The following is a 12,531-nucleotide window of genomic DNA, read 5'->3' as shown; positions in this document are numbered from 1 at the left end:
TGGGGTGGGGGGGGGGGGAGTGAGACGTGTGACATTGTTGCTTTAAGAAATGTGTGACTTTTGATACCTAAATTTTCAACACTATTTCTGTCCAAAAACATAGCTTTTCTAGTTATTTTAATTTTATGCATCTCTAGTGACCAAGATTTCCTATTCCTTTTTTTTATCCAGGGAGCCTAGAAAGGTCGTCCTGCATCGAGGATCAACAGGTCTTGGTTTCAACATTGTTGGAGGAGAAGATGGAGAAGGAATTTTCATCTCTTTCATTCTTGCAGGAGGGCCAGCTGACCTGAGTGGAGAACTTAGGAAAGGGGATCGTATAATTTCTGTAAGATTCCTTGCTTCTTTTACTTAAACAACAGCAAAAGTTTTCCCCTCCCTGGATAGTAATGCCAGTTAAGGATTTATATGCAAAGAATATAATTAACTGAGCTAAATTTGAAACAGTGAAACAGATGCCAATATACTTTGAAAGTATCTTTGAGGACTTTAGTCTGCCTTAGTTTCTCATCTGTAACCTGATTAAAATATCACTTTCCTATCTCAGAGATATTCAGTGAAGACATTAACTTAACTTGATCTGGTAGCTGAGGGAGGCGTGTGTCTAAATGGAAAGAATGCAGGCTTCAGAAATAAACCTTCTAATCAGATGGAGACATTTGGCAGTAGCATCTAAAATTGGGTGATTTGCTTCCTGCAGTAACTGCGAAACTCCCCATTAGTCTTAAATTGATGCATCTCATACCCTTCTAAGAGTTTTTTCTGTATTGGTAGTGAAGATCATAAAGATTTTGTGTGTTGCTTTGTGAAATGACTTAATTTACGGAGAATCATTTCTTTGGACAATTACATTGTAATTTGGTAGTTACTTAAGAGGAATTTTTTTCCTTTTAAATTTTGGCTCTGCTGATACTAAAATGCTGATATTGAAGTGCACCTTTATTTTAGTTTAAACAATGAAAAATGCTTTTGGTCTAAAATGTGACACACGTTTCTGCTTCAGTTTTTTACTGATGCTATTTTTAAATCTGCTGCATTGAAAACAAGGCTAGACCCATGGAGGGTGTGGTCCGTCACTGGATATTAAACATAGTGGTCTGCAGGTATGTTTTGGTGAAGGAGATTCCTGAAGCCCTGTTGTAGAAAGGTGAAGTGAACCATCACAGAAAGTAACGTTCTCCATGTCTCCTTAGAAAGAAAGAAAAAGATCTTAAGAAGAAAAGTAACCTAGTGAATACAAATTCATTAAGTGTTATACTATGATGATTACAGTATTTCTTAACAGAGGGGTATATTGACTTTGGATTTCAGTAAGGATCAGTAACCTTTGTATTAACTAACTTGTAGTAATGGAAATAGGGAAAACTCATGTGGCATGGAAACTAGTTGGTGTCCAGTTAACTTTTTTTTCATGAGTCTGTGTTCTATGATGATAAACACAAACTTTTGTTTTGATAAAGAGCTTTTTTTTTTTGTATTACTTGTAGGTAAATGGAGTAGATCTAAAAGCAGCAACCCATGAACAGGCAGCAGCAGCCCTGAAGAACGCTGGCCAAGCAGTAACTATTGTAGCTCAGTACCGTCCAGAAGGTAAGGGTTGCCTTATACATTCAGGTTCACTTCTACAATTTGAAACTCGGAGAAAGATAATCTACAGTGTCCTTCCACCCCACCCTGCCTAACCTCTGTTTTGAGGAAAGGAGAAGCAAACAATGCAATAGATGTTGCCACATACCTGTTAGCATAATTGCAAGTGACCAGATAGGAATATTGCAATTGTTGGTGCATGGCTTGATGTGTTTCTTGCTCTGATCATGTTCATTATTTTGAATTCTTCAGTAAATGTTAACACTGACATAACATGAAAATTAAGCAGGTAAATCCAGAACTTAGTAGAAATGCCACATTGTTACTTTTGTATTTCACAATTGTCTGCACTCTTTAATATGGTGGTTTTATTTTCCTTAATGATAGGAGAATAAAAGACTAATTCCTTCTCTATTGTGTTGATTCAGATGACCTAAAGAGACCATCAGGTTTTCATTCCTCTGTTTCATACTGAGCTGGTATTTCTGTTTATCCAGCAGTTTCTTCTGGTTCAGATTAGACTGCAGCTGATGCTGATTAACCATCCTTGTGTGTTCTGCAGAAGCCAAAGACATCTACATCATCACAATACACATATTTGTCCTCTTGTGTTTCTATAGCACATTGCAAATGCCTTTGTCTATTTGAGACTTAAAAATTTCAATAGTCTAAAATTATATGCTTACCTTGAGTCTGTAAACCCATAGATTATTGTTTTTATATATAATAAGACATTTTTGTGACCTGTGATGATCAACAGCTTTCTCCAATTTTGCTAAATTGGATGGCCCATCGCTAAATTTTCCTTGCAGTGACTTGTCTGCTTAAACCTTTCTTTTAACAGTACTGACAGAGGGGTAAGTGTGGGTGTTTATCAGGACTGGACGTTGAGGAGGACTGCTGCCTTCATCTGAAATTGTTAGGTAGCTGATTGCAGCATGCTTTTCTTCATTCTATTTCTTCTCTTCTGTCATGTTTCTTTTATCCTGTCCTCCCCAATTCTTTGAAGTATTAGCTTTCACATTCTCCTCCCGCATCAACATCATGTATCTACACTGACCCAGGAACTCTGTCAGTAGTAAGACCAACTGATTTGTTTGTGTCTGGTTCGTGGTCAAACTCCTGCAGGCAGCCCATGTTGTCAATGCCTGTATTGTCTTGAGAGGGTGTGCATCCTGTTCACATGTTGAATCTGTAGATTGCTCTGTTCCAGGATTCGTTTTCTAGGACTGCTCACTCTGAGACTTCTTTTCAGAAAGAATAGTACGGTCAGCAATGGTTCTGGTATATTTGATTTGGCTTTGTCAGAATTGTCAGATACTTCTGTTGATACACATTTGGCCTATCCTCTGCTTAGCTCTTCAGTGTTGTAGCAGATGAGTCAAGTTGTTACACTTCCTTCCTCCTTGTATAGGGAGCACCTTAGTGAGAAGTAAAACTTGTGCTTTTATTTGCCCATGAGTTGTCCTTTTGAGCATCTGACCACTTTTTTGTTGAAAGAGGGCATTCTTGGTCACTCTTTCTTCTGCCAGGAAGATACATTGAGATGTGGCTGCTAGTAGCAGAGCAAATGTTTCTCTGGTAGAATATATCCCAGGACACAAGCACTTTTTTTTTTTTTCCTTGCCAAAAAAGGTACCCAGACTTCATGCAAAAGCAGCAGTTTTTCAGTCCTCTCTTTTGGGGATTCAGGCTTTAAAAAGAAAAGAATCCCTTCATACTCTGAAAGTCAAAACTTTTCCTTTTATAATAAGAGAACTAAGCTTTTTGGATGGTTCCTGCTCTTTCTACATTGGAAATAACAACTTTCTTCATTACCGCTTGCCCAAGTAGAGAACTTACTTTGTTGAAACGTGTATTGAGGTGCTTAACTGACTGATGGGAATTTGAGTCATTGCAGAGATTTGCCCAGAGCAACATAGACTGCCTCTTAGAAATTTCTCAATGACTGTCACTGGTAGACGTCAAGCCTAGGCCTGTACTCATTCCTTCATGATTACTGAAGCATTCAGAACAAGACTGTATGCAGTTGAGCTGTGTTGAGAATGCAGTTCTCAAAATTGTAGGGCCCATTTGAGAGGAGGCATGTGGGAGATGTTACTTGAATGATCCTAGATTATGGGCAGACATCTGACACCTTAATCAAAGAAAGGAATTTTTTTTTTTTTTTAAGATGTTTGGTCTGCATGACTCTCTGTGAAATGCCTAAAATCTCCGTTCGGAGTGAAGATGTTGAAAGCATGTTATGGCTTACTCTACCCTTTTGAAGTATGCCATGAAGGAAAAGTGTAATTGGGAGATTGAGATCCATTGTAGTTTGGAGGCAAAGTATGAATTGACACATGGTTAACCTATCTCAGAGAGCTCTAGTTACTAATTTCTGACTCTGTCATCTCTGCTTGCCTTTTTCTTAATCCTCATAAAAAGAAGTTGAATGGTGCTCCAGCTGTCAGCTTCTTTCAGATCTGGTGTGGGAGGTAGGTTGGATCAGATACTCACTGTTCGTATCTTAGAGATCAGTAAAGAGTCTATTTCCTTAAAGGTTACTGTTTGTTTATTATCGTAGACAAGCAGTCTATTTGAGATTTGACTTTCCAAATAGAAAATATCATCCCTGTGATTGAGTGTACTTGATAAAAGTGCATATGTTCTTTGATCATTTTCGTGTTTCCTAAATTATAGCTGTGGATGGTTGTCTTTCCCCATCACTTGATTCATTTAAGTTGGGAAATTTTTTTTATATATATATACACATGTATGTATGTGTAATTATCTCCACTTTTTGTTTATGCTGTTCAAAAAAAGGTTAAGTATTAAAATGAAGAGTTCCTAAAATCATTGTTCATCATTGATGTTTCTCAAATGTCTTTGTAAAGATGAAGAGCATCAGCTATAACTGCTTGTACTGCATACACATTTTATTTATATTTATAAATCCAGCAGGATTTTGTAAAAGATGCTGACAGCTAGGACAGATCAAGGAGATTCTAGACATCCATCAGGGTTCATTATAACCGAGTAAATAGATTCAATATGATAGGAGCATTTGGAAGACACTTGGGACCAGCTCACTTCACTCCCTGTAATTGTATGTGACAGTTTGTACGTTCATAGATGTGGTGGGGAATGCTAATTTATGTTTTTACATCCTACCACATTAGCTCTGTCAGAAGTTCCACATTTGTCTTTTTCCTCAGATTTTTGGGAAAACAGCATTTTTGCAAGCAGTTCTCCTGTAGAAAAGCCCGAGTAGGCTCTAGAAAAGTTAATCTTTGGAAAACTCCTATGATGGAAAGGGTTGAATTTTCCATATCTGTCTCTTCAAATCCGTGGTTTATCAAACACTACTTACTGGACTTGGGTTGGGCTAATGCGGCTGAATGATACTGCTTTTATTATATCGGGCTCAAATTGCACAACTACTGAGGTTTTTTCCCTTAAATCTCAAAAATGTTCTTTGGTTATAGAATCATGTGAAGACAGATGCAGTCTGATATATCCTGCCAGGCATTCATTTAGTTTTCAGCAGTTTTCAGTAAATTTGAGAGATGCCTTACAAAATTTTCATGCTATACTGAATCAAATTTCAGCAACTTACCAGCACTCTTTGGGATAGCTAAAAGCCAAATAGGGAATGTGAAGGTATTCTCCTCTTTACAAAAGTGACTTAAGCATCAGGCACCACTTCTGTAGTACCACCACAAGTGTAGTCAATTGATTTATGCTTTCTCCTTGTAGATTCAATGCTTTATCTTGCAGCTTACCTAGGAGCTACTTTTGTAAACTGTTACTGGGTTGTACTTGTACGTACTTCCGTGGTACCAACATGCGTGTGTGTGTGTACAAAATCTCCCTAGTTGCGGAGATCAGTGGATTTGAACCTGCTGGGGCTGGATGCTGCAGAGGAGGGATCTGCGGTAGGAGAAAAGCAAAAATTTGGGAAATGCGAATTACCCTGTAGAGGTGTGGTGGGGAAGTCAGGGTGTTGGTTTCATTTTCTTCTTTGTTTGGAAGCTTTTCTTTATTCCCATACTTGTACTACAAGTTTCTATCTCCTTTCAAGATACTATTCGTGAATAAAAAGGTATTTGACTTTACCATGAGTTCCACTGGAGATCAACTACTGTGACCTGCAACAGTTTCAAAGAAAGTGGTGTTGCTGCAGTACACAGAAGCATTGTGATGAGCCATTTTCATTTGTAGAGGTCTCTGAGCCATTTCATTTTCCTGTTGCTCCCTGACTCTGCAGAGACACCTCAGTGCCATGCTACTGTCTCCCTTCTTTGGGTTTTCTACAATGGTAGGATGGCAAGAAAAAATCGTGATATTGGTGTGGAAGAATGAGAGGAAGCTCTAGGCAATTTGGATATATATGTACCTCCTTGGAGTGGGGATTCAGAGATGGTCAGAATCATGATTATGCTATGTAGCAGGGATACAGGAACATGAGAGTCTCAGTGCTTGAAGGGAATGTAGTGAGGAAAGGAGCAGCAAGGGGGAAGTATAGGACTGTCCAGAGGTGTACAGCCCTTGGAGAGCTCTCCCCTCATTTCACATTGACATTTCCATTGTTATGTCCATTCAAATTAAAAGGTCATCTGAAACCTCAAAACATCATACTTGTTTTGAGGGTGGCATAATAATAGTGTTACCTCAAAATTCGGAATTTCTGGAAGGTTAGATTTTGCCATTCTGAAAAGGTATGAGGTGCCAGTAGGCTACCATAACTGTATTATAGCTTGAGTGCATTGAGGTGTTTGAAAGTAAGAAAAATAGCCAAAGAAATACATTAAAAATATGAAAATATATTTGGTTGAAATTGGATGGAAAATAATTTTGTGGATGAAACATTTTTTTGATAGTTACATTCTACTGGATGAGAACTGAGCAATTAAGTATATGTGTAACGTTTACTCTAATTACATACACATTAACTGTGAAGCTTGCTTTTGGAGGGCCTTGAAAAGGCAAGCAGGCAAAGAATATTGGCATCAGCAGTCATTCATTGGTCACCTAAACCTTCCTTCAGAACAGGGGCAGAATTCAGATAAGCCTGTCATGACAGAAAAGGGTATCAGCACTTTCTGTTTCCCGAGGACCCACCTGACATACAAAAAATAAAATTATAGTTTTAACTAGTACAGCAATCTTTTTTTGTGCGAGTTATCAGCTGACTGTTACTTAGGATTTAGAATCTACATTGGTCTTTTTGTAATTCAGTTTGATCAAGTCCATCTCTACATACTCACTTCTTTTCTGAAAGCCTAGTAAGATCGTTAAGTGATCAGATTAGCTCCATATCCTTAGGTGATTGAGTAGATCAGTGTAAGATTAGGAGAAGGTGAAGGCAAAACATCAAGAGGAGATTTCAAGTTTTGGGTTTGTTTTGAGTTTGTTTGGTTTTTTTTAAAACCTCTGCTTCTGAACTTATATTGTTGATCTAGGTAGTTAACGTGTTTTTCTTTCAGCTTTATTAAAGGAAATAGTGATTCTCTGTTGCAAAATGTATTCAAGATTTATAGTTCTATCAAAATTACTCATACTTCGTTAGCCATATTTTTAGGTGGATTTTCATTAGTTTGGGTTTTTTTTGAAGGAATGTGTTAATCTACTGAAAATAAGATCAAAGTATGACAACTTTGTATTTTTCGTTCTGTCTTGTCTTTAAAACAAATGAGTGGAGGGGGAAGGGGGAGGAAGCTTTGTTAGAGCTCACCTTTCAACGGCCAGTATTTGGCCAATTTTTCTTTTGTGACACTTCATTTATGCACTGTTTTCTAGTGGAATTTAAAACAGTGTAACTAAGCTCTCGGAAATGGTAGCACTTCCATGTGTATTAGCGAAGATTATTTTCTGACTGTTTGTCTTGAAATATTTTGTAAATCTTCTATTTGTAAAAGTCCAGCTGAGGTAGCACAAAGCCAATAATGCTTTTGCAAAACTTAGTTTTCAGTATTTGTTTTGTATGAAGAGGATGAATTTCCCATGCTTTGTAGTTGAGAACATGGATTGTCTTAACCAAAGGGAGTTTAAAAGATCAGTACATCCCAATTTCATAAAATGAAAAATTTTTTTTAAAAAAGAAGTTTACCCTGTTTTGGGGTATGTGTTCTCTAGTCTTCCAAACTTTTGTTCCTGCTTGCTTTGTACCTGGTTCTCCTCGTTTGCAAGTAATCCAGATTAGTCAATTAAAGTGCTTTTAAAATCAGGCCCATTAAGATTAGAAGAAGGGTTCTGCTATATTTAGTCCTGATAGACACTATAAGGCGGCTTACACATGTTTTAATCCTTAAACCTTACTCCTCTTTAATAAATAAAATTGATTGACTTTCTTTAAGAGCAGTTCAGCCTTTTACAAATTGTAAATGTGTGGTAAACCTTCAGCAACAATTTTGGTGAATTCACTTCAGCAGTGACTGGACATAGTCTCTTTCTGAGTTTTGCAGGCTCTGTGGGAGGTGTTCTTAGCTAAATAGAAACACATTTTTTTTAATCTGTTTTGAAATTCTGTGGCCTAGTCTTTCAAGTGATTAGAGAGGTACAAGCTCATTACAAATTAGAGAGCATGAAAGCCACCAATAGCATGTAAAATGCATTGTGGTCTCTCTCAGGTCATGTTAATATAAAAAGACAAGCATTGAAGCAAAGTAATATATCCTAAAAAATTATTTATGATATTTTTATTGTGGTCTGTACTTTTTAACAGGTAACCTCTTTGCTAGTGTTTTTGAGTGGCTGTACTAAACATGCTGTACTCAATAACCTCCTCTACCAACTGAAATTTATACTTTGGTCTGTAACAAGAAAAGATGTGCAAACCGTGAATAGTACAATTTTATCAAATACCACTATAGATAATCAAGGGATGGTAGTAGTACATGACCAGAACTCATAAATACAACTTCAGTCATCTACATGCTGTCACAGTCCTGCCTTCCAAGCTTAGAATTGAAAACAAATGGAAGGTCAATAGAAGATCCGTGTGATAGTGGCTATCCGAACTTACTACTAGTCTCCATTTCTCAGGTTTTTTTGGAAGCACCTTGAAAAGGAATATTTGAGTATTCTGAGAGTGGAGAAAAGAATATAAATCCGTAGTTATATAAAATTGTCAGCACAAGAGTCCTGCTTTGGCGGATCCAATAGGTCCTGCTAAAGGAGGACTTTCCACAGACAGATGGGAAGAGGGAAGCAAGGGGCATACCTTTTTAATTTAAGTGAACTTTTTTAGCTCTTCATGGGTTCAGTATATGTAAAAATCTCTGCTTCTCAGTGCTATGCTGCCATCTGTTCCCTGTACACACATCCGTGCTTCCTTGAGTTGCTTTTCCTTCTGTGCAGTTTGCTGAATTTTCCATCTCTTCTCATAATCTTTTGCCCCATTTGCTAGAACGTGTGTTCCAGACCAAATTAATTTTCGTTGCAGCGTCTTTTTTTTCTCTTCCCCTGCCAGTGTAGGCTGTTCACTGTTTATCCATGTGTATCACTGTTCTCTTGTTGCCCACCAGATAGGCAGTCCAGGAGAGTATGACTGGTCAGACCCTTTCTCTGAAGTTTTGATTTCTGTTGAAGTAAACATTGACATTGAAAACATTACTCTTTTCTAGGTAAAATCACTTTAGGAGCTCCGGAGCAGAGGAATCTTTCAAGATTTCCTAATCTTCCCCCCATCTCTTTTTGTTCGTTGCTGTGCAATGTGTGAAGACATGAAAATAGAGCAGATTTATTCTAGTTTTGCACCATCTGTTTATCCAGTATAATTTTAAAGTTTAAACTTGAGCCCAGATGTATCCATCCAATGTTCTTAACAACTGATTATAAGTAAACTTGAGTTGGCTTTGGGTTGGTTGTTTGTTTTTTTCCTTTAGTGATCGTGGGGTACAGTTGGATAAATGCCATGAATTGTTGAAGCAGCAGATGCTTGCACTTCCTAAAGCTCTATGTTATGATAGCAGGTACTACTCCCCCCATGCCCCTAAACTTATTGGAAACGTTGAGAAAATTCTAGCCAAGAAGAGATACCGTTATTCTTATATTCTTATTTTATTGCATTTCATGGTAGTCTTAGTGCATATTACTCTTTATTTGATGTATAGCGCCAGTAACTTTCCTAAAATTCAGAAAATTAGAAGAGATCCTGAGTTGAGACCCATTCACTGCTGTTGCATATGCATCAGGTTTCAGATCCTGGTCAAATTCTTACCTGAAAGGATATTGTGTGGTTTGTTTTTTTAATTTCATTTGGGAGTGGTGGTGGTGGTGATGTTTCTTGTGCCACTACAGTTGTTATTTAATACTATTTATATTATTTATATCTATGGGTACATTGTATGACTTCGTCACGCTTAGCCATGTGGAAATTTGTTGTGCTGTTCACACTGATTTTGGGGAAAAAATATGATCAATTTTGTCATACACTGTATATGTAGTAATATACATGCCCTATAAGAAAGAATGGAATTGTAAAGACAATCATTCTCTAGCATTTGGGAGAATCTAGTGATGATAAGCTGAATGAAATAGGTAACTTAAACATACAATGAAATCCTATAAACATTAAAAATACTGGAGGATGGTATTTGAGTACTTGAAAGGAAGGTATCACACTCTGCTTGCCTAGTTCTCATCCCTAAACACTTGCTTTCTCGTCAGTGTGAGAGACAAGTGCTAAGATTGTGCTTTTGGTTTTATCCAGTACAACTGCTTTTATGTTACTTTAGCTAAGGGGTTTCTTACAAAGTCATCTATGTCTGGTACATCCATTATATGAAGTCTTCCATTAGGGTAAAATTGGTGCTACTTCTCTGTAAATTGTATGCTTTTTTATGTGTTTAATAAGTAGTAAGCTATTACTGCAGGGATTGATTGAAAACATAAAGGTGCATAGGCAGTTTTCTGGTGCTTCTGTAATCAAGTAAAATTGCATTTTGTATGGATTGCATTTGATACACATGCATCTCAGATATGAGTCTCTAGTCTTGCTAGCAGTTGTTGGCTGTTGATGTTCCCCTTTTATAGAGCATGTAAGATGGAGCAGTTGTGGACAGTCTTCTGACTGCTATCCTGCAACTACTTTATTACATTTCATAAACTACCAGATGGCATCAGTGTTCTTCAGTTTAGTAAGAGATTGAAGGTGCTAAAAAGAAAGTTGACACCCAACTATTCTTAATCATAGAGATAGAAATATAACCTATCCTACACAGACTGACAGAGCTCACACTTTAATTTATAATATCGAAGTTGAACCAAGCCTGCTTAGTCAACAGGGGATGGGTGCTGATCCTTTGGGTACCAAACTGCTACTGCTTTTCTGATGCTATCAGGAGTCCTGCTGTTGTCTTAGTGTCTGTCTCCAGCATTAGTTTCAGTACCACTGTATCTAATACCAGGCTTTCTTTTTTAAAAACCAAACTCCTGTCTACTTTTCAGCTCCAAACCCAATGATTTTGAGATCTCTATCCATCCTGTTCCTCCCCAAACCTTCTGTAAGAGGAATATAACTCAAATTTTTAGCTTGCTCTACATCAGAGGAGCTCACCGGATTCCATCTGCACAGTGTTTAAGCTTTTCCTAAATAAGACATCTCTTGGCACCCCTTCTTTTTAAACATAGAGCCTTGTTAGTCCCAGCACATTAGTTTCCTTTTTTGCTTTATTGGTATAGCAGGAGCCTCTGTGTAGAAATTGTTCTCCTTCTTACTCCTACAGATGTCCCTGTCACTCATTCAGCACTTACTTTCCAGGAGTTCTGATGAGAAAAGTTACTCCGGAAAACTGCAAGACCAGCAACCTGAGGATGATATACAGGATAAAGTAGAGTTAAGCAGTACTACAGAACAGTTTGCCCTGTTGACTCTCTTACATACTACATGTTACTTAGGAGGAAATCTGATTTTTCCGGTAGATGACACATGATACTTTCTTAACAGAAATTTGTAGTCTTCCAATAGCTATTGCAAAGAACTGCAGGTGTTTTCAGTACTGAACATGCTATAGCACAAGAAAATATTTGGATTATCTGGTCTTTTCCATGCTTACTTTCCTTTCACACAGGGGGCATAAAAAAAAAATCTCTTATGTCAGAAATCTCAGCTACCATTCTTGTAGTATGTTTGAATTTTAGACCTTTAATCTTCCAAAACACCCTAGAAACAAGTGAGAAGCTTAAAAGATCATTTCGCAGGTATAAATGAGTAAAATGAGATGACTTACGCAAGGCCATGCAGTGCAGCAGTAGCACAGCAGGAGTTGACTATTGTCTCTCTGCATCTGGATCCTTCCCCTAAGGGGTATTGCTTTCTGAAAAATGTAATTTTCTCACATTCCTCTTAGGTTACCATCATGTCATCTTAAATTCTTTTGCTGTTAGTGATAGCATTGATAGTGGTGGGAATAATGTTTTTATCGGTCATCAGACCTCATCAGTCTGACTTAGTGCTGGTAAATTATTTGATCTGGACTTCATTTGTGAAAAGACACTTGATACTGTTTTAAAAACTAAGATGCTATCCTAAAAACTATAGCTTTTTGTTTTAAAGGACAAAAGTCAGTTATTTAAGAGACTGTTCATATTGCCATAATCTAGATAGGGTTAATTATAATTGATATTGCTAGAGCATCAGATTTATAGTAACCTTGATGAATGAGGTGATATACCAGAAGCTGTTTCACAGAATATTGTTCTGTAACTTAGTATTTTTTTTAATTCTTCTCTGATTAGTCTGTAAGCCTTGGTGCTCACTGTCTGATGAGTGTATGGGGAGAAAGTGCTGCAGAATGTAATATAGATCATTCGTAGTGTTTAGATGACTGTTGAAGGAACCTTAGTTCAGAGATTTTTCTCAAGATTTTTGCATTTTTAGAGCCCTCTATCAATCTTGCGTTTCCTGAGTAAATGGAATGCCTGCAGGGAGTAAGAGTGCAGCTAGGCAGAGCAACACAT

At 37.4% G+C, this 12,531-nt stretch overlaps 1 protein-coding gene across 1 annotated transcript in view; it reads left to right on the top strand.

Moving 5' to 3' along the window:
- DLG1 (discs, large homolog 1 (Drosophila)) overlaps window positions 1–12,531 on the top strand; it is a gene marked incomplete at its 5' end in the record, with an annotated part of 88,916 nt that overhangs the window by 66,785 nt on the left and 9,600 nt on the right. The window contains 2 exons of the mRNA XM_009696851.1: window positions 172–328; window positions 1,488–1,590. Of these exons, the coding sequence (XP_009695153.1) occupies window positions 172–328; window positions 1,488–1,590 (260 nt within the window). The remainder of the gene's footprint in view (window positions 1–171; window positions 329–1,487; window positions 1,591–12,531) is intronic.

The sequence above is a fragment of the Cariama cristata genome, unplaced genomic scaffold (assembly GCF_000690535.1).
Source record: "Cariama cristata isolate BGI_N322 unplaced genomic scaffold, ASM69053v1 scaffold5713, whole genome shotgun sequence".
Lineage (NCBI taxonomy): Eukaryota > Metazoa > Chordata > Aves > Cariamiformes > Cariamidae > Cariama > Cariama cristata.
The sequence above is the reverse complement of the archived record's forward strand: the minus strand, read 5'-3'. Positions and strand labels throughout refer to the sequence as shown.